The 23,537-nt window shown below is 46.0% G+C and overlaps 4 protein-coding genes across 4 annotated transcripts in view; 3 read left to right on the forward strand and 1 right to left on the reverse strand.

Moving 5' to 3' along the window:
- dlgap1b (discs, large (Drosophila) homolog-associated protein 1b) overlaps positions 1-8,244 on the forward strand; it is a 42,606-nt gene extending 34,362 nt beyond the window's left edge. Inside the window, exons 7-10 of the mRNA XM_041961289.1 lie at positions 2,356-2,771; positions 3,985-4,076; positions 4,899-5,051; positions 5,597-8,244. Coding sequence (XP_041817223.1) covers positions 2,356-2,771; positions 3,985-4,076; positions 4,899-5,051; positions 5,597-5,812 — 877 coding nt within the window. The 3' untranslated portion in view covers positions 5,813-8,244. The remainder of the gene's footprint in view (positions 1-2,355; positions 2,772-3,984; positions 4,077-4,898; positions 5,052-5,596) is intronic.
- Positions 8,245-9,488: 1,244 nt separating this feature from the next.
- tgif1 (TGFB-induced factor homeobox 1) lies at positions 9,489-14,258 on the reverse strand. The gene is made up of 3 exons (XM_041961586.1): positions 13,964-14,258; positions 11,969-12,198; positions 9,489-11,157 (listed from the first exon to the last, which is right to left on the reverse strand). Exons 1-3 carry the CDS (start codon positions 13,977-13,979, stop codon positions 10,495-10,497), a joined length of 909 nt encoding a protein of 302 aa, XP_041817520.1. The 5' UTR covers positions 13,980-14,258; the 3' UTR covers positions 9,489-10,494.
- A 3,604-nt stretch (positions 14,259-17,862) lies between these two features.
- LOC121624102 (OTU domain-containing protein 1) lies at positions 17,863-19,999 on the forward strand. The gene has a single exon (XM_041961715.1). The coding sequence runs from the start codon at positions 18,090-18,092 to the stop codon at positions 19,455-19,457; it is 1,368 nt and encodes a 455-aa protein (XP_041817649.1). The 5' UTR covers positions 17,863-18,089; the 3' UTR covers positions 19,458-19,999.
- A 1,634-nt stretch (positions 20,000-21,633) lies between these two features.
- The window catches only part of si:ch211-285f17.1 (sickle tail protein homolog), a 108,359-nt gene continuing 106,455 nt past the window's right edge, over positions 21,634-23,537 (forward strand). The window contains exon 1 of the mRNA XM_041961989.1: positions 21,634-21,957. Coding sequence (XP_041817923.1) covers positions 21,888-21,957 — 70 coding nt within the window. The 5' untranslated portion in view covers positions 21,634-21,887. The remainder of the gene's footprint in view (positions 21,958-23,537) is intronic.

Below are 23,537 nucleotides of genomic sequence, written 5' to 3' on the forward strand. Positions count from 1 at the left end.
GCTGTTTGAACTGGGATTAACTGGGAGGGAGTGGACGAGAGCTGGAAAAGAGATGAACACAACAAACAACATGCTTGTCTGTACACAGACTTCTTTCTGCACTGAAACGTTGGGACTTAACACTGATTTTTACTCATGTGTCATATTTATTCCTTCAAAGATGTAGGGGAATTAAGTGTTTAATTTAAATTGTGCTCATTTTGTATCATTTTCCATGCAATAGTGCATTTATAAAATTTAGAAAACTGCAAGTATCTGATCTTAAATATGCCAAAAAGTGCAAAGAATAAACTGTGTAAATGAATTTGATGGATTAATTAATGGATTTTAGGGGTCTTGCAAGTTTAGGTTGGTGGTCACCAGATGGCTTTGCAGCCACAGGGGAAGCGGAACATTGCTGATGGTTCTAGTGACTAAACCATATGCACAACCGTCTTGAAAAGTCAACTTAAGGGACAGCTAGACCTCCCTGTCTTTTTGTTTTTGTCCTAAGTGGCTGAAGGCTTGTCATTACTGGGAAAAGACAAACAAACAAGAAGCCTCAGGTGCTTGTGCAACTTTTCAAATGTTAATTTCTAGTGCGTAATAGCACAAGCGGCAGTGTAGTGCTGCGTTTTCTGTCATCCGATATGTGTTCTGGCGCTTCTTTCTTTTTCCAAACAGAAAGACGAAAATTAGAACTGGGAAAGTGATTAAGACAGACCTAGAGGTGAGGAGGCCTTGTGAATGCAGCAGCAAATGGAATGCAACATTCCACCGACGTATGTGCTGATTTACAGCTTTCTGTCATGTTCACCACATGAAGGCAATGAAAACATGGACTTTCTACGTTTTTCATGCTCTTTTTTTTCCTTCTGCATACTTTGCTCATGTTTTATAGTCTTGTCTCTTCCTCACGTTGACTCTTCTCTTTGAAAGCCATTCCTTGTTCTTTCGCCTCCTGCCTATTGATACAGTATGTCTGTTTCTATCGGGGCTGTGTTTGGCCTTGCCCGTCTCTGCCCCTGCAGGAAGTTGTTAGCAGGCTGATAGAAAGCAGGCTGAGGTCATTAGAAGCGAACACCTGCTCGGAGGAGTTACTCTTTAACTGCTCTCCGCGCACACACTCGCGGGGCTGCTGGTAAAGCACAAACACACGTGTTTGATCCTACCCGAAGCCACTCCCTTGTACTTGCGCTCTCTTTTCGCCGTTCATGGAAGAGGGGAGATGAATGAGGGAAGGGGGGAAGGCCGAGAGATGGCCGGGCAGCGCTGAGGAGGAGTGTGCGTCCGGAGATGGGCCGAGGCAGGCGTGATGAAGCTCTGATCATTTGTGTGTGTCGTGCTGCAGGCAGGTCAAGCTGAGGCTTCGTGTGTGAGAGGGCTGCGGGCATGTTTGGATCAGAGCGCAGCTAGCAGGCTAGCAGTTCAGTCTCTTTTCTGGCTGGGCCAAGTTGATACTTCTTACTTCTTGTCAGCAGAAATAGTCAAATATGTCAACCTAAAAAAAGTTTAACAGTTAGATAAAGCATGCTTGGGGTACTAGAATTTAAAAGCTTGCATGTGGACGTATTTAATGAGTTCAAACGTGTACTATTCCGCTTTTCTTGGCTCTTTGTTTGTATCTCTGGAGCCCCTGTTTGTGCCGGATCTGCTTATCACAGTGTATCACTTGTTTTCTAAGTGGCTCCATGTGCAGCGCTCTGGTACGTTTTTGTATATGTTAATAAAAGATGTGCTTTGAGTCGTGTACCACTTTGAGTTGTAATCTTGCAGTGATTAAACTTCTGGCTCCTCCAATCACTACACATTTAGTTGGCCAGCCCCCCCCCCCTTTCCCAACACCCGCGTCCCTCTGGCGTCCCATTCATTACTGGGGTGGTGAGCTGCTCTATAGAACGTAGCCAAATGCGAGTGTGTGTGTCTGGTGTTGCACATAGTGTGGAGGGACTTGGCAAAGGCTGCTCGTCAGCGGCACAAAGCCTCTGAGCCAAACACGACATGGCACACCCAGCTGTAGAGAAGGATCCCAGGTGTGTGTGTGTGTTTGTGTGCATGTGCTGTTTGTGCATGCGCATCAGCCCCAGAGCAGGGCTTGTGGTGTGCACACTCTGTTGCCTCTGAATGAGCCAGGTGACAAAACACACACACAAAAGATGTTCCACACTACAAAAGCTATTCATCACGATCAGTGATGAGATCGCTGTGATCATCGCAGTTTTTTCATACCGGGAGCTCCTCCAAGAACTCTGTGTAAACAATATTATCATCATAATTACTGCTAAAAGGGAAACTCTAATGTGGTATTAATGTCAGATATGAGTAATCAGTTATATAAAATCAGATATTTAAAGGCTTCTCTGCTTCCTTTCCCAGTTACCGCAGGATGACCCGCTCCAACAGTGTGACCACGGCCGTGCAGGCTGACCTCGACGGCCCCGCAGACACCCCGGAGCTGCCGCCGCGCTACTTTGCCACCATGCCGCGCCAGCACTCCCGCGACGCCGCCACTTCTACCGTCAGCATCCAGGGCTCGGGGAACCACTACCACGCATGTGCCGGCGACGACTACGGGGAGGTGGGGTTCGACCCCTCGATCCTGCCCCCTCCGGACCCGTGGATGGACAGCGTGGCCGAGCCAGAGGTGGAGGCCCAGGAGGCCGTCGGCCGGTCGGTGTGCCCCCGCGACGGCCGCTGGTTCCTCAAGTTGCTGCAGGCCGAGACGGAGCGTATGGAGGGCTGGTGTCGACAGATGGAGCAGGATGAGATGGAGAATCAGCTGCCCGATGAGAGTGAGTTGAGTCATAGAGCCTAAATGCCAAGATATGAAGGCAAAACAGCATGTAGACCTAATATCAGTACACTGATATTAGGTCTATTCTCCTGCTCTCCTCTCCTCTCCTCTGATTTGGAGGGTGCTGGTATTTGTGGTATCAGACCACAATAGCTGCTTGTTCCTGTCTCAGGCCCTCTGGCCTCCACAGACATACCGTGCATACTTATCAATAGGCCGCTGCTGGCCCCAGCCACACATCTGTCCTTTAGACACACTGTATAATGATGTCTCACACAAACACACTGAAGAGGTCTCTCTCAGTGCTCCTCAAGGGCAGCTATTTGATATTGACGTAAAACACACACACACACACTGCACACACACATCTGAATACGCTTTATGTACATACGCGCACACGCACACGCCGCACTGAGCAGACACGCCTCAGGCAGTAGGCGCTACGGTTATACCTGTCCTCGCTGCGCAGCTGATCTCACGTCTTCCAGAAAATGTCATTGCTTATGCAGACAGTGTGCTGTTATGGTTCCAGGCAAGAGATTCTCTCACAGAACATCCAGAACAGGGAGGCTGTCTCAAGGTTATGTTTTCCCCAGATCTCACACTACCATGTGCGCAGACACACACACACACACACGTAGACACACATCCTGAAGGAGCTGAAAACATTGTATCTGTAGTGCAAATTCAATACTCCAGTTTTCTTCATGCACACTATTATACAGTATGCACTGACATAGAACTGACCACTGGTGTCAGGTTATGCAGTGCAAGCTTGTTTATCTCATATATCAGTCTGCCAAACAGGAACTGTGAAAGGAATAAAACAGTGTATTCTTTTAGGACCAAATGCTTGATTTTTGATGTTTAAGGTATGCCTTTTGTGCTGTAAGCATGGTATTTTTAATTATTTATTCCTGTAGGGTTTCTATTTTTAGAATGCATTCCTTTAGCTTTGGAATTTCAGTAATTATTTGACTCCCCTAAATGACTTCTGTTCCTTGAAGGCACAGCTAAAAGAGGATTCTAGCGTATCCCTTTCTGGTGCATTGCAAATGCAGCCTCTCTGTTAGAGCTGCAACATGCCTGCAGTATGCGGTGCTGTGAGTAATTGCATTGTGAATTGTGTGTGTGTGTGTGTGTGTGTGTGTGTGTGTGTGTGTGTGTGTGTGTGTGTGCATGCATGTGCATCTCTGTCTTTCTTTCTGCAGTCCTGGGGAAGATCCGCAGTGCAGTGGGGAGTGCCCAGCTGCTGATGTCCCAGAAGTTCCAGCAGTTCCGGGAGCTGTGTGAGGAGAATCTGGTATGTGTCACCTCATCCTCTGCATGCTCGCCCAACCCCCCCCAACACTGACATCATCCTGCACAAATCATCCTGACAGGCCAGGCCAGCGCTCATTTACTATGCATCTAGTGTAGACTCTGCATCTGCACACCCTTACTGTCTTTCACGTACAAAAAAATAGAACCTGCTGTATAAAACCTAGAGCCTGACAGACAGGGATTTTATAGGGTGATAGTAATGTATATATTTCTGTACTGAAGATGCTTTTTGTGCAGATATTCACTTTATTTTTTTCCATTTGAATGTCCAAATATTATAAGCACCTGTGTTGAATAATTTACTCATTATATGAACATAATGCCAATGATTTGTAAACAGAGGAAATGTGCTTTTGAGTGAAAAGTTAACTTCTAAAATTATGAAATGCATGAAAATACTATCTGTGAACTGAAAACTTGTCTATATTAATAGTGTTAATGTTGCAGTGAACCACTTATATTGAATGAAAGATGGATATAAGATTAAAAACAAAGAGTAATAATCAATAAAAAAAAAAGTCAATAAAATTGAAAAAGGCGTATTCTAGAAGCAAACCCAGTACTCCCACACATTTATATTGTGGTGCCTGATTAATATATATGTGTGTGGGTGTGGGTGTGTGTGTGTGTGTGTATGTGAAAGCCTATTCTGTGATTTCTGCAGTTGCAGTAAAACTGAATCATCACAAAGCAACAGCATCTTACCCAAAATATGTGATCAGCATTCAAACAATATGCGTTTGTGTGTGTTTGTTCACGGGGACGTGTGTGTGTGTGTATCTTTGCCATTTTTGTGCATCAGAACCCAAACGCACACCCGCGGCCCATCTCCCAGGACCTGGCGGGTTTCTGGGACATGCTCCAGCTGTCGATTGAGAACATTAGCCTGAAGTTTGATGAACTCCACCAACTCAAAGCCAATAACTGGAAACCTCTGACCCCACCAGAAATTCAGGTGCAGACACACTTGACAAATACTGAATTCAGTCCGGCTTCATTTTAAATGTCTTATTTTATTTTGGAATGCTTTACTAACCTGCATGTGATCTGCCGTCATGACCGCACAACTGTAGTTCTGTTAATTCTTGGTGAAGCTTTGCTGTAGCATGCAGGTATGTGTTGCGTGCTGTCATGTTGCCTGCCTGACGTCACCACTTGTGTTTGTGTGTTTTGTTCTGTCTTGTTGTTGACAGTGAGCTGCTTTTGAGAAGCTACTCTACCTGCCATGCACCGTTGGGGCCTCTCCACCTCCAATGGTCACTTTTACCTCATGCAAAAGGCCACCGCCGTGCTCTCTTACCCCACACAAATGGCTGCCACTGTGAACCATAACCTCATCCGAAATTGCATGCTCTGACATTACGCCGACAACAGCCACACCGCTCTTTCTAACCCTTACGCAAGCTGGCTGCAGTTGCGTTGCTCCTTACTGTGTTTAGCTGCAGCTTGCCATGAGGACTCCGTGGTCCGTCATTAAGACTATTTGTCATTCCTGTCCAGGAGAGAAGGATGCCCCCTCCTGTGCCAAAGAAGCCCCTGAAGGGCCACCCTCCCCTGGCTAGGGACCGCTCGCTGGAGAGCTCTGAGCGCCAGCGTCTGGAGGCTCGCAAGCGCCTGCTAGCTGCCAAACGTGCCGCGTCGGTTCGGCAGAGCTCTGCTACCGAGAGCGCAGACAGTATCGAGATCTATATCCCCGAGGCTCAGACCAGACTATGAGACACGCAAACACATGTACCCACACACATGCCCAAAACACTGTCCCATCCACACACTAGCACTGAATGGTAAGGCTTGGGTGCTAACATAACATAACAACACTTTTTGCAGACTCAGTCACGATGGAAGTTGTTTGAACAAGAAATGTACATTTACAGTATTTATTTATTTATTTATCTTACCCCTCCCCCAATTAATTTCCCTCTCCCAGCTTTGATGTAGCAGTCCCTCCTCTTCATGTACCTCCACCTGCCCCTCACAAACAAGTATCTTATAAACCCCTTTTTTTAAGTGGCCTAATATTACAAAGTAAGCCAGGTGTAGCACAGCAGTGATGTGTTTCAGGTGCTGAGAATCAGAGGAAAACAGGGAAGGAGCATGCATGTCCATGTGGAGTGGTTGTATATACATGCAAACACACACGAGTGATGTACTTCATCTGATCTGCTCAGATCAAATGGAGAGACAAGACCTATTGACTCTTGTTCAGTTTTATTTTTGTATTTGCAAAATACAAAATCCTGCGATCCGGTTCTGAAAATACCAGGAGCTGAGTTTTTGATTTGAAAATAGGAAAAGACCGGGAAACCGCAGAGTCGGTCAGCGACACAGTTCGCCCTCTGGCTGAAAATGGGTCTTCTCCAGCATTTTGCTCCTCCAGGTGAGGCCAAGTGGCCACTAAGCCAGGAGCAGATTCAGAGGTTCTGCAAAGAGTGCAATTCACTGACAGAATCACTGTTCGACAAAAATGCGACAAACCTAATCTGTGCGAGCGAGAGAGAGAATGTGTGTGTGTGTGTGTGTGTGTGTGTGTGTGTGTGTGTGTTGTACTTCAGATGTTCATTTCAAAAGTGCTTCCTATTTTTCTAGGTCTAAAGGGTCCTAGTTGTAATTGAGGATTAAGGTAGCAGCACCAACAGACTGTAAACACACCACCCATCTCGTCTCATTTTAAACTGAGCAAACCACGTTTGTATAGAAGAACATACAGTATGATGACATGACACGCATGCCGACACAAGGTAACTGATATTTTTGTCTTTTCTAAACAGGTTTAATCCTCTCATGTTGCGTTCAGACTCTTCAGTGTTACCGACAATGCTAAAATACTGATATTTGGTACAATACTGGTAGTTGTACTGTATTTTATTACGTCATTTTTAGACAAGAGAGGTTTATTGACAGTATTGAGACTAAAGGACTGAAAAGGGACTATTTTCTCCTCACTGTGTGTGCACTATCTCTGCCTCCAAATGAAGCAATTATTTGAAGGTCATACGATAAAAAAAAATCCAATTTGTAATATTTTGTATTCATGTTTAATTTAATTAGGAGAACAATGACTGTTTCTTGACATTGTGATTATTATTATGATGCACTGACAACAAGGCCCTTATACTGTGTTTATGTTTTATTTATGTTGGTTCTTTTGCATGACAGGCACCTTCTTCTTTTCTTTTTCTTTCTTGTCTTTTTCTGTTTCAGTGATCAGCCTTAATTTCTAATATGATAGTCGAGCACAACAGCAGTCTCAGGGGAAGAAGTGTGTGTGTGTGAGTGAGAGAGAGAGTGTGTGTGGCTGACTTCATGTGAGTGCATGTCACCCATGGCTTTGTCTCTTACTGTATATAACCACAGCTACAAGGATAGGCCATGATGTTAAAGAAGGGAGTCGAGTCTACGCCATCTTTTCAGTGATGTTCCTGCCGAACATCTCCGCCCTAATCACATCAATGTAACAAGGTATTTCTGTCAGCTGCTTGAATGTGGAGACAATCCTGAGCCGGTTTAGCCATCACGTAATTGTTTTGATACCAGAATTGCAGGACTTTGGTGTCCAGTTCTCTGTAGTGATCTGATAAAGTTTTGTGCCATTGAATAACTATAGTTGAGGATATATTCCTGCTATTTGTCCCTGTTGAACGGCTACCAGAAGTTTTCAATGAGGGACGCTTGTGAAGGAACTCAAGTGATGAAGTGACCGTACAGTATGATTTCTATTTCCTTTAGCTGGCCGATTTGAAGCCTAGAGAGGATGCATAAAAGTAACAATAGTTCAAATTTAATGCCATTTTATGTAGATGAAGCTCATTTTAGTATTTTTTACTTTGGAAAACTTGTATTTGAATTAAATTGTCTGTCAAATGATCGACTTCTTTATTTATGTTTATTATATTAACATATCAATATAATACTCCTGATATAGTGGGGAGTTCGTAACCAGAATGTTGGATTGTGGTTAACTGCTAAACTCAAAAGACACTCCAGCAATCCTGGCAATTCTGAAGCTTGTGATGTAGTTATATTAAGAGAAAAACATTCAAATAAACATTTGTACATAAATGAATGTTTCCCTATGTAAATGTAAACTTAAAAAAACCCCCAATCAATTAACATATTAAGCAGATATACATTTTGTAATTAATGTTATTACACTGTTGATGTTATGGCACGTGTATGAGCTCTTATCAGCATTAAAAAAATGTACCATTGCCATAATTTTGTGGTGTTCATTTCTTTCCCTGTCTCCACATGTGTTTTCAATTGGAATATAATTAAACAGATTACAAGGCCAGCATGGTGTGTTTTTAGGGCATTTCCCTTCCGCAGGGGCGGGTCCCCATAATTAGACAGCACTTCTGGCCTTGGCTTAGCCCCGTCACTCCTGTACATGCAGCTTCTGGTGATTCGTCATTCACACATCAGTCATGCTGAGGGGAGGCAGGCTGACCTCAGTGGCCAGAGTTCAGCAGTGGGGGGGTGAAAGAGGGGGTTGCGGAAGCGGGTGTCTTTGTGTAAAGCCTGGCCCTGGGTCTGTCTACCTTTCAGATGGCCCACCATGGTGGGCTACAACTGCCCGCTGTGTGCCTGGAGGTCTGTTTAAACCCTTATTAATGATCACATACACAAGTTTGGACCCGGCCTCCACCCAAAGAGCTGTCACTTAGACAAACATCCGGCAAAAGGTGGAAAACTCCACGTGTGCTCTGAACATTTGACCAGCACGGACATGTTTACTTTGATAAACTAAAAGCATATTGTAGAGATCTGATCAGTGGAGTCCTGATTGTTCCTGTGGTCTGTTTACTGAAACAAAAGACGTCCTCGCTGAAGGTTTTCACTCCTTTCAAATCAGAAAAATACATGGAGCTTGAGAGAAGAACATGTAATGAATGAAAGGGTGGCTGTCCCAGCAAATATAGACAACAAATCCTATTGAGGCCAATAGAGAAGCTTTAGCAGGACCAGAAGGGAACAGCTGTCCTCCTCGCCTTGAACGAGCCAGCGTGCTCGGTTGTAAGCTGCCTCACATTGACTCTATTGAGACGCAGCCACACACAAAGCCCCGCTGGCAAGAAACTGTTGACGTCTGCTGTATGCTCGTGTTAATTTATGCAGGATTATGCTAATTGGCAGGGGCTGTTGTAAACCTCTCACACACAGGAATGCGAATGCCTAACGGTAGCCTGTGGAAAGACATGAGTGCTATACTATTTCTGTCCTCCCTCCTTTTATTTACTGAACATTCTGACTCAATGCACTCTGCTTATCCTTGAGGGATGAATCGGTAATCTTCGCAAAGTTCAGTGGGATTTACAAGAATACAGCCCATATAAACACGCATGAGGTTCAAGCGATCCGCAGGAGGGAAAATACCAAATGATCAATTCTGAGATGTAGAAAAACAAAACTTTATTTGATTCCCATGTGACCCCTATTTGCCACAAACATTGCACAGTATGAAAAGAAATCACATCATTGGGCATCATGTCACATTAACTATACACATGGTCCTATTATACATGAAAATGCTTCTTTTTTTTTGGTGATTTCAAAAATGCTGTCTTTGTCAGGTTTGTAAAAAAAACAGCAAATGCAGAAAAGACATCTGTAGTGTTTAATTTTCCAGTCCACTGGCCGTCGTTTTTTTTTTTTTCGCTGAGTGATGGGATGAAGGCTCAGACTAAGAACCTGCTACATTGGTCATCTGAAATATCCCCTGGTGGAGAAAAGAGTAAAAAAAACAAAACAAAAAAAAAAGCATAGAGTTTTTTTCTTTTAAAATAGCTAAAAATAAAAGTAAATTACAAAAATCGAAACTATACTTATACTCATGAAAACACATTACTACAGTAGTGAATAAGTTTGTCATAGATGCCAAGAGCAAAGTATGTTTAAGACACTGAGATGACCTTCTTCTGCCTTTAGTGTGCAAACAAACGAGGCAGACCAATCGTGAACTGATCTCTGAAATGTATAACAGTAAACACGTGTGATGCGACCAATCCGTCTGATTGGTCTGTGAAGGAGGGCTGACTCTAGCTCTTGCTCCGCTCTCTAAAATTATATACTGTACAGTATAATGGAAAGACATAAGACAGGCAGCATTTCTCTGATAACATTTTTGGTCCCTGTGTGCAAATAAGATACACATGTAGATACATACGCATGTATGTGAAATGAATAAACAACTTACAGCCAAGGCACCTCGATACATTTTTTTCCATAAAAAAACATCCTCATCAATTTGATTGGTATACCAAAAATAGAAATGATCAGGCTTTCATGTGGATTTGTTCTCTGTCGCGTGCAGACAAGTCCGTGAACTCGGGGGAGTTCCATAGTCGAGACACAAAGTCAGTCTCTATTCCCTCCTCTTCGTCTCCTCTCGCTCTCACCCTTTAGGAGACCAGCTGTTTGGCTTGCAGCTCCATCTCTGCGGCCCGTTTGAGGGCCACGTCCACCAGGAGCTGGAAGCCGCTGAAGTCCTGTGTGAGGTCTGGGGGGGTGGGGGGAGGGGTGTTGAAGAGCCCGCTGCGGGGGCTCAGGTTGCCCTCCATGCCGGTGCTGCTGAGGATGGTGGTAGCGGTGGGGAGCGGCTGGCTGCCCGGCCCTTCATCCCGGCACCTGAACAGCGCCTGCGCAGACTGCAGCAGCTCGGCCGCCCTGTCACAGTTCATTCCAGGCACAGAGGGGTGGGAGGCTGTCGGGCTGGCCTGCATCGCTGCGGTGACAGTGGTGTGACAGATGACAGACGGGCGGCTGGGCATGAGCCCTGGAGAGGGGGACATGGAGGTTGGAGAGGGTGTGGAGGGAGACACCGCCTTCCTCAGGACGCCGGGCATGGCGGGTTCGAAGCTGGAGGGGTGGAGCACGCGCTTGTCGTAGCTCTCCTCCGTACCTGCTGCAGGACTGCTGTGTTTCGGTGACTGGGAGCTGTCAGAGAAGCTGTCGCCCGCCTTGCTGCCTTTCCTGGATATGGTGAACTGGTTGGGATCTTTGCCGTCTTTCCTCAGCATCTCCGGGAGAAGCCGCCGCCGCGCGTTGATGAACCAGTTGCACACCTGCAAAAGACAACATCAAAAAAAAAAATCCACGCTGTGAGAAAGCCGCATCGCGTGGCTCACTTATGTTCTGTCTTGCCATTTCAAAGAAATGCTGGTACTGATCCCCAGGTGCAGTTCGCACCTGCGTCTTCAATAGAGAAATCAAAACTGAGAGGGTGAACGCCACCCATCACACGCTCGTTCACACCAGAGGCCGTGTATTTCACACTGTCGGCATTTCCCGTTTATCATTCCAGAGGTGCAGAAAGGAAAAAACAGACCTCAAAAGATTTATTCCAAAGATTGTGATCACATCTCAAACTATTATAAACTAAACATTAACTCTGAGCAAAAACTCTAGTTTGGACTTCGTAATCCAGTATTTAAACTATCTTTCGATACAAAGTAATCTCCTTTGTCATGGCAGTAATCATGGTCATCTCTCTTCCTTTTCCCTCAGTCCTCCAGGCTAGTCGTAACTGGCTCAGGGAGACTTGCAGCTCTAACCATGTAAATGACTCTGCATTGTTCCCAGACAGCTGGGATGGAAAGGGGCTGGAGGGAGGGAAATTCCTGTCCAAGTGCCTCAGCCAAGCCCACAGCACACAAGGAGTGAGTTTACTCACGTTGTCTCGGGCTTTAATGTTGCAACATCAAGCTGGTTTGGATGACCTTCAGCTCACTGTTTATGTGTCATGTTTTGTTTGCCATCTAGACAGGAAATGATTCAGTCGAACTGACACTCGCTTCCTCTTGACTCTTGCAGTGGGCTGTTTACACTGAGGGTTTGCTAGCAGCCTTAGCTGTTCTGTCACATCTGTGTCCATACCTGTAGTGTGGAGAGCTGAGTCTGCTTGGACAGGAGGGCTTTCTCCTGTTCGGAGGGGTACGCGTTGTAGCGGTGCTCGTACAACCAGTCCCGGAGGATCTGTACCGACTCCTTGGGCAGATTCCCCCGCCGCTTCCTCTTCCCGTTGCTCCCCGCGCTGGACGACAGATCCAGTGGGGCGTCCACGCTGTCCTCGTCATCCGTCTCGCTGCCCGACAGCATCATCAAACCTGCGCGAACGAGCAGAAAGAGTGTGTGAGGGGGGAAAAAAAGGACAAAGAAGAATACGTATCCTCTTATGTCAGCGGTCTCCCAGCCGCTCTGCCGCAAACGCAAGCTGTCTGGGAGGCAGCTGATGTGTCAGAAGCAAGCTGTCAAGTTCAGCCATGTGATTCATATAAGGAGCGAGGGAGGGTGTGAGGAGGAGGAGGAGGAGGGAGCGATGGAGGAGCGGAGGGGAGGGGAGGGAGGGGAGGGAGGGGGGGGGACGTCACAAAGGCTGGTCTGATGCTGTGGCAGTTATAAAACCTGCCTTGACAAATACAAGCTCTGCTGCACAGACAGAGCACACCTTGCACGCTCGGATAGGTAAAGCACAGCCGGCTGACCACAGCCACATTCACTCCGCGCAAAAGGGAGATTTTGTTTTGAGCGGAAGCGCATTTGCAAAGATCACAGAGCCCCTTTCTTTTTTGATTCAGCGTTTTCGGCACGTCTAATCAAAGTCAATCACGATCAAACAGGATTTTGGGCCTCTGAATGTGAAGACAAACCAGCTTGCAAACTGTTTGTGAAACGCACTTTGATCACATGTGCAGCCATTCATCTGATTTAGTCTATTTCAGCATGTTACATTTTATTTTTGAAAAAAAGAAGAAAAAAAACAAGAAGCAGAGCCCAACAGATTTATGAATATAAAAGGGGCACATACTTTATAATCAGCTGCTCATGTGCAGCCCAGACTCCATTAAGAAAATGCAGAATTCTAGAGGATGTTTAACCCGCAGCCCTGTGCAGTCTGCTCTGGGGCAAACTAGTGGGAAAGGAATAAGAAAGTTCCCAAGTCTGTGCGGCCAACAGGATGAGGTAATTACGTAGGCTGGAGAGAGGGGAAGGGGGAGGGGAGACCTGTTGCAAATCAGCGTCTCCAGACTAAACAAAAGAATCCAGGGCTGCGTGGTCCTTTGTACGCAATTCAAAACTTTCTACACGCAAACAGCGAGTCCGCCATAAACTTCACTCCCAACAAAATATCGTAGCTTGACAGAGGGGACAGGAAATGCGTTTAAAGGCCGCGGAGACGCTGCTTTTGTAAGTTTAAACAACTTGTAAGAGGGTTTCTATTGTGTGTGTGTGCGCGCTGCACCACGAGGTCCGTGAATGTAACAAGGCAACTTCCCACAATGAGGTCAGGATGAACATTAGCCCACATTCGGGATCCAGATCCAGTTTTAAACGCAGCTGGGGGGGCTTTCCGATGTAGGGAGACGGTTAAAAGATATTTATAAATCCCACACGTCGCGACAAAGACGCCAAACTTCCAACTCAAACTCACAATAGTCGCCAAACTTGTAACTCGTATCTTCACTTGTTATTGTTTTAAGCTACTTCGGCGCCCGGTACTGAAACGCTACCGAAAAGTAGCCCGGTTCAGCTCGGTATCTGGCTTCTTTTTTTTTTTTTTTTTTTAATGCGAGCTAAAGTTAGCTTCGTTAAACAGCGGCCGGAAAAAAAAAAACACACATGGCGATAAAAAGTGGCGTGTTATTGTGTGGCAACTTGAATAAAACACGCGTAAGGAAAGTCGGGAATAAAAGGCAAAGCTAGATATATCGACTTGTGACATCGCGCCAGCACATGGCACAGAAAGCCCCCTGTCATGTCTGGGAAGGAAACAATAGGCTGCATGGTTTGCATATGAGGGAAATCGCTCTGTTAGTCCTTTCTGTGCGCCGATTTCGACTTCATTTCGTTCCTCAAAAGCAGCAAACTTACCCTTTTTCGTCTTCATCTCCGTCCGAAAATGCCCACTTTTCCTTCGTCAGGCGCAGGAGAGAATTGTCTTTGTGTTAGTGTGTGTTTTTTCTTCCTCCTCCAGATATCCCCAGTGTGTATCCGAATATTCAAACAACAAAAAAAAAAATCCTTATTCATCAAAAGTCGCTCCTTTCCAGCGCTCCCTTCTGTATTATGTTGTGTGTTCTGGTTCGTCCCGGTTCAGGAGGGGGGGGTCACCTGAGCTCTGTTGCGTCCCTGCGGCTCGGAGCCCTGTTCTCATTGACTGTGTGTGTGTTTGATCCTGAAACTGGGTGACAGCTATCTTTGACAGCTGCGTGACTCAACGCACAGAGATCCTCCCACCGTGGAGGGCAGAGGAAAAATCTCTGACATCAGCATGGCTTGTTCCACTGACATGGATACAGTCTGGCTAACGTTGAGCCCCCACCACCACCACCCCCCCTCAACAAAGCCGAACAAACACACAGCAGCCTTGTATATTAAATTATGAGCCGCAGGAAGGCGTTGATTTCGGCGGGCAGTCAGACTGACAACAGGCTGCTGGAGAGCACTGCGGACCTCGTGCTTGCATCTTACATAAATAATAACCCCCCCTCCCACAAAAAAAAAAACAAAAAAAACACATTATTGCTGCAGGCTGAGCATTTTTCTCCGGGTGGTGCTCTGTAATCTTATCGTACTTTGTGGTTTTATCACATTTAATATCACTTTTGCAGAACAATTCGTGCAGAATTGCTCTCTTATAATACCCCGAATATAAGTTTGCGTTTGTACAAGAGCAACATTTGTGCTCCTTTTTGCAATCCACCATATTATCGTGAAAAGCACCTGTGTTGTGTTTACGGTGACACCAGCAAATTGTTTATGTTTACGTACTTTCTCTATAACAGCTCGTTCTGTTCTGCGTTTCTCGCGGGAATGAGGAAACGCGTAAAATACAGTGCGGTGGTGCATTTCGGGGGACGTCGAGCCAACCTTGTTCCAGCTGGTGGTTGGCGCACCAGTTCAGGTTACTGAAGACAACAGCGCGGCGGAGGAAGCGATCAATGCCCTCATTTGTATGCGGTGCACAGCCCTGCGACAGCTGCTGTAGCATCGTCTCTTTGCATGCATTTGTTCCAGACAGGCGTTCACTTCCCCCGCGAAGCGAAATGTCGCCCCCCTGTGTGTGTGTGTGTTTGTGCCGCTTCACCTGAACGCACCGCCGCTTGAGAAACACGCGGTCCTCGGGCTCCCTCTGGCGGCTCAGCGAAGCCTCGCCTCAGGAAAAAGTAAATCTGTGAGTTGTTGACAAACATCAACGCCTCATGCTATAACATTTGAGCAAAGGGGACAAACACATTCACATTAAAAACATGAAGTTTCCTAAGTGGGATTAATAAAATGCTAAATTTAGACTTAATCTAAAGAGTCAACCCGCCACACACAAAGTTAATAATGTATATATTTCACTATTTTTCATTCTAGGTTTGCATCCCTGCTGCAGTTGTAGCTGCCTCCTCTGAGGTAACGTCTATATTCAGCACACATTCTTACTGAACACAAGTAGTGTGACTCTGTTTCAAGCGGATAAGCTGAAACAGTCAATGTGTTAAAAATAGAGATGTGAGCAGGTTAGGCATGCAGCAGCCTGCTGTTGCCAGTAAGTCAAAATCAGCCAGTGACACACAGTATTTCATCCTGAAGAATGTCTAAATAATTATGCTGATAAGAGGAGAAATAGTGGTTAGAAATCTTTCATTTCATTATTAATTTCAGTACATTTAAAATAATAAGTGAGTTAAAGTTTTTCCTCAAACTTTTTTAGTTCATTTTTTATAGTGTGGAGGAATAGTTGGTGTTGTATACCTTCACACATGTCAATGTGTTTTCATTCTTACTGAACCTAAATAGCACTCCTGCCATTGTCTAGTTTTTATGCCAATTTTCAGATGCTTGGAAATAACTTTTAACTTTAACTAACGTCACTTTTTTGCCCATCATCACACAGCTTATTTAACTGTGACACACCAAATCCTTCACATTTTTCGACTTGTGGTCAAACGCGGCTTCGATCTGAACCTGAAAGTTGAGAGCTGCGTCAAGCCGCCGACAGACAGCATGGACGATACCGGACATTTGGCGACTAGGCCTTCAAAATAAAGTTGTAAGTATCACTTAATTCTGCTACCAGTAATATATGTTGTCTTCTTCTGCCAATAAACTGACAAGGATCATGATACAACATTTAAAAAAGCAATACAACGTTCTTCACAATAGACAATAGATTATAAATAATACTCTATAATATATTGAATGTGTTCATGTGTACATAAAAGTTCAAAAGAAGAGTAGACAACTTTATTTCCTGCACGTGACTCCTTATAGTGCCCAGAAATATCATCTGAAACCACCTGACTACACACAGGTGATTTCCATTTTTACTGATTATGTGACTTCTAAAACCAATTGGCTGCAACCGTGATGAATTATGTGTGTCCAATGAACGGGAGTGAAAACATGTATTTTGTATTGTTGTAGAGGTCTGTTCTCACTTTGACATTACAGGATGCTTCTCTGTCAAAAAAGACACATTAAGATAAGATAGACTTTATTAATGCTCAGTCGGGGAACTTTGGGTATCACAGCAGCATGTAATGGCAGTTGGAAAAGAAATTAACAACAGAAATAGTGCAATTCGAAACACAAAGTAAAAGCTAACTATATATATATGGGTGTACATATTATACAAGGGACTATATAAAAGAACAGTATGTATGAAAATATGCATATGCATATTCATATGCATATTCACAAGAACTATGGAAAAATTGCCATAAAAATATTCTGCCAGAAATTAACAGATTTTACCCAAATTGCACATGGGTAGCAATTGCACATCGTGAGATAAATGACCACAGCATGAAAGCTATTGCACAGTAATAAATATATACATTACACACACATACACGTATATATGTGTTTGTGTGTGTGTGTGTGTGTGTTACTGTAGATTAAATTGAGGGTGGAAAAAAGTAATATTGTATGATAAATCACACATCAGTGCAGACTGGATATGGAAAACAGTTCTACATTAAGCAATGCTGGAGTTGAACACTCTGACAACTGCTGGTTTGAAGGACCTGCAGTAGCGTTCCTTGTTACAGGGTGGATGCAGCAGTCTGTTGCTGAAGGAGCTGCTGAGGGCCCCCACTGTGTCATGCAGGCAGGGGGTGGGAGAGGTTGTCAATGATGGATGTCAGTTTTGCAAACATCCTCCTCACACCTACATCCTCAGTGGAAATCTACTTTTGATTTCAATGTTTTACGTCAATAAAACATAAAAAACGAACAAAGGGGGTCCTAGAGGGGGAGTGAACTGCAGCTCTTCCTGAAGTTTCTTTGTTTTTCTCGCCATTAAAGGGGGATTTTTGAGAGCTTTTCCTCATCCTAACCTAGGTTTGAAGGATAGAGGGTGCATTGATTATAGAGCTCCTGGAGGCAAATTTTGATTTGTGATCCTTCCTCTAATATGTTTATTTGACTTTACTTTGCAGGTACAGATTGTGAATGCAAAATATAAATCCACAAATAGAATAGAATAATGTTTCCAACAGTATATATAAAGTAGCTGACATTAGCTTCACCTTTACCAACTGAAACTATATATCATGATAAATGAAATACATTTGATTTTTCTTTTACTTGCTATACTTTAGTAATATTTTGATGGTAGTATTTGTGTACTTTTATTTAAATCAGCATTTGAACGCTTGAAACAATCAAACTGTGGTAATGCTACGTTTACGTAACTTTATTTTGAAAGCGTCTCAACGGAACACGCACGTGTGTCGTTGTGTTTAACTTGACTTAGCTCAGCAGTCAGTGTCCTGTAACAGTGTGAAGTCTAAATTTAGGGAGGCACCCCAACAGCAAATGACGCAAGGAGGCTAAACTGGACGGTGTGCTGGTCTCTGCGTGTCAATGGTCGCGGGACTCGAGGCCATGGAGACGCTGCCTACAACTTTGCTGTTGTTGATGACATGGGGCGTATTTTTAGACCTTGTTGTCATGTTTCCGTAACAGCCCGGCCGCGGCGTTCAGTATAAAGGACTCTTTCAAAATGCAGCTGTACAACAGTGTGCTGACACACTACCCGAGGTCGTCTCGCAAAGTTACAGTGACTTTATCGACCGGATCCGAGCGTCTGAACGGGACTGTGCCGAGTCCCTCCGAGGCTGACAGGAAAGCAGGATTCCCACAGGCAGACGCAACTCCAGCCACCAACGCTGATCCGGTGAGAGAGACCGCTCCTTCCGCAAACATGCCTGCCTTTTCATGCTACGAAGCCTCCTCTATGAGGCCAATCTACTTCACGTCCACCGCTGAGATATTAATCCGCAGACCTGATGGGGTGGAGAGGTCTGTGCCTGTCCACATCATGAGGGAGTCCAAGACCAAAGCGCCCTCCCCCGACGCACGCGACGGGGAAAGTTTCCTCTGTAGTGACTGTGACTCTGATGTGATTGTGGACTTGATAGATCGTTTGAGGAATGGGACAGATGAGCTGTTTGCTGACTGTCCGAAGCTGGTTGGAGATCAGCTCTGCAGCAGCAACAACATCTGTAGGCCCAGAGTAGAAGACAAGAGGGCGGCTGCGGATTCAAGTGAGGATGAGGCCGTTCCAGTGACTAATGCTGCCTTCACACGCAATGGATGGGCCTCGTTACGCGAAGAGGAGCTGGTCCCCTCCAGGGCAGCTCAGCCCGAAGACCTCAGAAAGGAGGATCTGAGTGATCCCAGCAGTGGCCAGGCCGCTCCAGGATCAGATGAGAGACGGGCCTTTGAGCTCAGCGTTCTGCAGGAGGCGCCCCCGCGGAGATGCCAAGAGAGGGAGGACGTCAACGATAAGGTGGCCCGGTACCTGGCTGAGGTGGAGAAACAAAACAAGTACCTGCAGGAGAGGCACAAGTACAGGTACCACATCATTCCAGACGGGAACTGCCTGTACAGAGCTGTGTGCAAGGCCACGTACGGGGACCAGGCGAGGCACGGGGAGCTGAGGGAGCAGACGGTGCACCACATCGCCGACCACCTGGACGAGTTCAACCCCATCATCGAAGGGGATGTGGGGGAGTTCCTGATCAACGCGGCGCAGGACGGCACCTGGGCGGGATACCCCGAGCTCCTTGCCATGAGCCAGATGCTCAACGTCAACATCCACCTGACAACAGGCGGGAGCCTGGAGAGCCCCACCGTCTCCACCATGGTGCACTATCTTGGGGAGGAGGATGCGTCCAAGCCGGCCATCTGGATGAGTTGGCTCAGCAACGGCCACTACGACGTCCTCCTAGACAAGCGCCTTCCCAACCCGGAGTACGAGGACTGGTGCAGGCACTCGCAGATGCAGAGGAAACGGGACGAGGAGCTGGCTAAGTCCATGGCGGCCTCACTGTCCAAAATGTACATTGAGCAAAACGGATGCGCGTGAAAGTAGGACTGTATGGACGAGGACGCACACTGATGCAACGCAGCGCAGAACCACCGAGTCTGCTTGGTTTCTACATGCTTGAAATTATTTTTTTTATAAGATTTATATCTTGAGAGAAAGGACGTGCAGTGCACATACTTTGGTTTTTGTACATGCCAGCGATGCCAAATTAGTGGCGGTGGTCTCTGAGAGTGTTTGAACGTGTGTGAGCTTGTTCTTCTGGATAGTTTGGGTTATGGTCCTTCAATGCTGTTCACTTACTGTACATGGCAGCACTTTCGAGCATGCAGTATTTATTTCCCTTTTACTGCCAGACCAGTTATTTTTCTACCATGTTTGTGCTTCATAGGCCAATTACAAAGGATCTTGGTTTGGTGTTTTTCATTGTGTAATATCTGTACAGCTGCTCTCTTTTGCACAAAGGTCCTATCAGAGGAGTCCAGAGAGTTTGATTTGTGTCTCAGAACAATCTTTTTCTATTATTCCAGTTCTTTGTAGGCTTTGGACAAAATATTTCAAAATAAAGTTCTGAAGAAACCGGATTTGCAGTGATGTTTAATCTACACGCCCATTGCTTCATTATCTAAATTCTCAAGCTCAGCTGTGTCATCTCATGTGCAGATTCCTGCAATAGAATCCATCTGTTTAACTGCAGCCTGGCAGATGAAGAGATGTGCGCCGCACTCATCCTCCACCGCCCGCTTGTCCTAAAGTGAAAAGTGATGTTTGGATTTTATTGCATGAGGCGGCCCTGCAGCCTCTCATCCAGGCCAAGCTGCAGGAATTAAGCGCCTGTGATCACAAGAGCCCCGCGAGTCCGTTATTCGCCCTGCTTTTGGTCTCTCCTGAGGGAAAAATCTGGCTCTTAAGCTGCTGAATGCTCCACCATGTTCACCGGCTCGTTGCTCACTGTGTCTGCCTGCAGCTTGGTGCTGAGCAGGTGGAGCACAGTTCAGGGCTTCGACATTGAAACCAGCTGCCTGCTGGGACTGAAAACAGTGAAGCTGTGGGCCGGACTCGACATGAAGATGCAGTTCAGGTGCTTATTCTCTGTAGCTTCATCACTTCCACACTGTTACACTGTTTTCCTCATTGTTAGTTATTATTGTCATCATGAAAACCAATTTTAGCTGACAACCAGCACCCTGATACCTCACTGGGACAATATTGCAAGTGCCATTTAACATTTTTAAAATTTATGTTGCAATGTTTTCAATGTTGCATATTTTAGCACTTTCCTTTCACTTTTTTTTTCTCTATGTATTTCTCTCTATATATGCATATTTTTAGAAAAGCATCTGTTCACCAATCCCTGTACTGTGGCTCAAGATTTCTTGTTATAAAATACAGCTCAACCATTGATGAGTAAGTTTGTGAGGGAGATATAAACACTGTAGGTGGAACATAGGATTACACTCGAGAAGGATTACAGTTGTTACAGAGACTGAGTCCGGGACAATAACGCATTTTTTTCCACACAGAGGAAGTGATTTAGCTCTCTTGTGACTTTTTAGACCGGATGCGTCATTAATGAAACACCAGTTCGTGCTGCAGCTGTGCCAGATTGTATTCAGCCCAGCAGCCAGGGCGACAGGCCGCTGCAAACGTTGCGCTTTTCGTCCATTAGGTGGCGCTGTAGCCCCCCATATAGACTCCACTCTGACAAAGTTACTGTATCACTGAAAGAATTTGTGTTTCCCTTCAAAGTGATGGCAGCGCTGGATTCTGGGACATGCTGAATGAAAGTGGCTCCACAGCGCTCTGACTCCTAAAAACACTGAATGTCTCAGGATTAGTAATAAGTGATGAAAGTGTGGAATGCTGTTTTTAAAAGTTTAAATTCCTCATTAAGCTTTTCTTTAATTAAAAACTGACCGCTTTCTGTCCGCTTCCTGATTGAAACCACTGCAGCACACATGCGCCGTGTGTTGCGCTCATGAAACATCCCATCATTCCTGCAGCCTCCGACTTTAAGTTTATTCTGAGGTTATTATGGATCATTTTCCCTGAAAGCTTTACACTGATGACGTAACCCTGCAGTCATGTGGACTGTAGGGAGGGAGGAGGGGGGGAGAAAAAAAAAGTTTGTATCTGTTTTTACAGCGGGGGGAGGGAGAGAGAGCCTCCCCCCTGCTCCGGTGCGTCTCGCATGGACCATAAAGTATCAGGCTCCGGCGCGCAGGGCAGGTGATCGCGGACCGGGCGCTGCTTCACCCGCAGTACTGGCACGCAGTCAGCGCAGAGCCACAGAGGAGCCGAGGCGAAGCCGATGACGGACGCTCCCCGCCGGCGTGCAGCGCGTCTCTGACGGATTCCCACGCTCCGAGCGCACCGGGACACGGGCTCACCTCGACGGTCGGAAGTTACCGGATACTTTGAAACAAAGCCGGAGCACGCAGGACAGCCGAGGAGGAGGGGGGAGGATCCGACATGTCGGGACACCGGGTGCAGTTCGCAGACCTTCCTCCGAGTGACCACAAAGGAAGTCCCAAATTTCACAGTAAGGAGAATTACTGAACTGTAATCTCTGCTGACCTTCATAACTGCGTAAGACTGATGTATGCGAGGGAACTCTTTAAGTTTGGTCTTATTTTAAGGGAAAGCTTTGATTAATAACTTAATATTTATTAGCTTTATAGTCATGTAGGAGGCAGGAAGAGCTGAAGATAGTTTTACACAGAAATGCCCATTTGAAGTGTTTTTCTTTCGCTTTTCTTTCATATAAAGCTTGTTGGCTTATATTGCTGTAAGTAATTATACACGCACTTAATGCGCTCAGCTGCGCTCTACAAACTTCTCTACACACCAAAATAATTTGTCAATAAAGATCCAGTCAAGAGGGGAAAGTTGCAGCTGATTAAAGGTGAGTTTGTAAAATATTCTTCCAGTTTTCCCTCATGTGTGACTGGTTCGCGGTGGCTGTGATGACCCTCCTCTTGCGCCGCACTCCGCATGTGCATCAGCGCGGTGAGCCCATCCAGCCTCCTGTCAGCGCGCTTCATCTGAAGCGGCAGCTGCCCTTTACCTGCCGCTGCTAACTTTTTAATCCTCACTCCTCGCGCTCTGTCTCACCTTGAGCGTCACTTCCCTGCACCCCACAGTCTGCGAGTGGGACACCGTCACGCCCGTTACGCGGATGGTCGGGAGGCGAGCTTCTGCTCCGGCCGCGTGCGAGGCGCGACGCGCCCGCCTCTGCCGCTGTGTGCTGCAGTGTGTGCACTACAGCGTGAGACACAGAGAAGCTGAGCTCATCGCCATGGTGACAGGTTGAATGACAGGACACGTGAGCAAGGACGCAATGGAAAATTGCCAGTTTGCTGCAAAGCCCTCCAGAGGGGTGCATCTACAGCACACGGTGGTTCCATGACAGCGCATGTGCAAGCTTGTGATACGTTTGTATATTTGATATGAAGGCAGCTGTTCTGGCACTTTGATGTTTGTGTGTGTGTGTGTGTTTCTCACAGTAACATGCATGCAGCAGGGTGAAAAGGGCTGATGCTGTGTGCGGGGTGTTCACAGGGCGTGCTGGGTTGGGGTGTGGAGGGACAGAACAGCAGCTTCAGCAGCAAACGCACACTCTGACTCAGCCCATCCTCTCTCCTGCCGTCCAGATGCGAGCGACAGCGGGGTCAAGTTTCAGTCCCTTTCTCTCTGATGTCTCACAGGCAGGAAGGCACACTCGCTCACGTGCACAACCTCACAGCCGCTCCTGGTTCGAGGCCAGGGAGGGATCGGCCAGCTTTAATACTCATCATATTAGACACGTCAAACGCGAACAGCACCTGGGCAGCGACAGAACAGAGGCTCACCCATCACTCCACTCATTTTCACACTGCTGTAACAGCACATGATACAAATACATGTTAAATTGAGTCCAAAGAAAAGAGAGAAAGATCCTCTGAGCATTAGTTAAATCAGAATATAAGAACTCAGCAGTAGTTGGTTAAAGGAATAGGAAGCTTAGACTCAAAATCTGTGCTGATTGAAACAGGAACAGGTTCCTGTTTCAATGTCAAGTGAACTATAATGCCTGTAACAAGCTGCAAATGTAAGGTTAGTCTAGGGTTAGCACCAGGGCAG

Source organism: Chelmon rostratus, chromosome 20 (genome assembly GCF_017976325.1).
Source record: "Chelmon rostratus isolate fCheRos1 chromosome 20, fCheRos1.pri, whole genome shotgun sequence".
NCBI classification, from domain to species: Eukaryota; Metazoa; Chordata; class Actinopteri; order Chaetodontiformes; family Chaetodontidae; genus Chelmon; species Chelmon rostratus.

Excerpts from the sequence above, each read along its gene's own strand:
- tgif1 (XM_041961586.1), bottom strand. Across the intron at positions 11,158-11,968 it reads CTCAGCTCTCCACACTACAG|GTGTGCAACTGGTTCATCAA; the intron begins GTATGGACACAG and ends TGTCTTTTGCAG.
- LOC121624102 (XM_041961715.1), top strand. The coding sequence starts at position 18,090 with ATGCAGCTGTACAACAGTGTGCTGACACACTACCCGAGGTCGTCTCGC.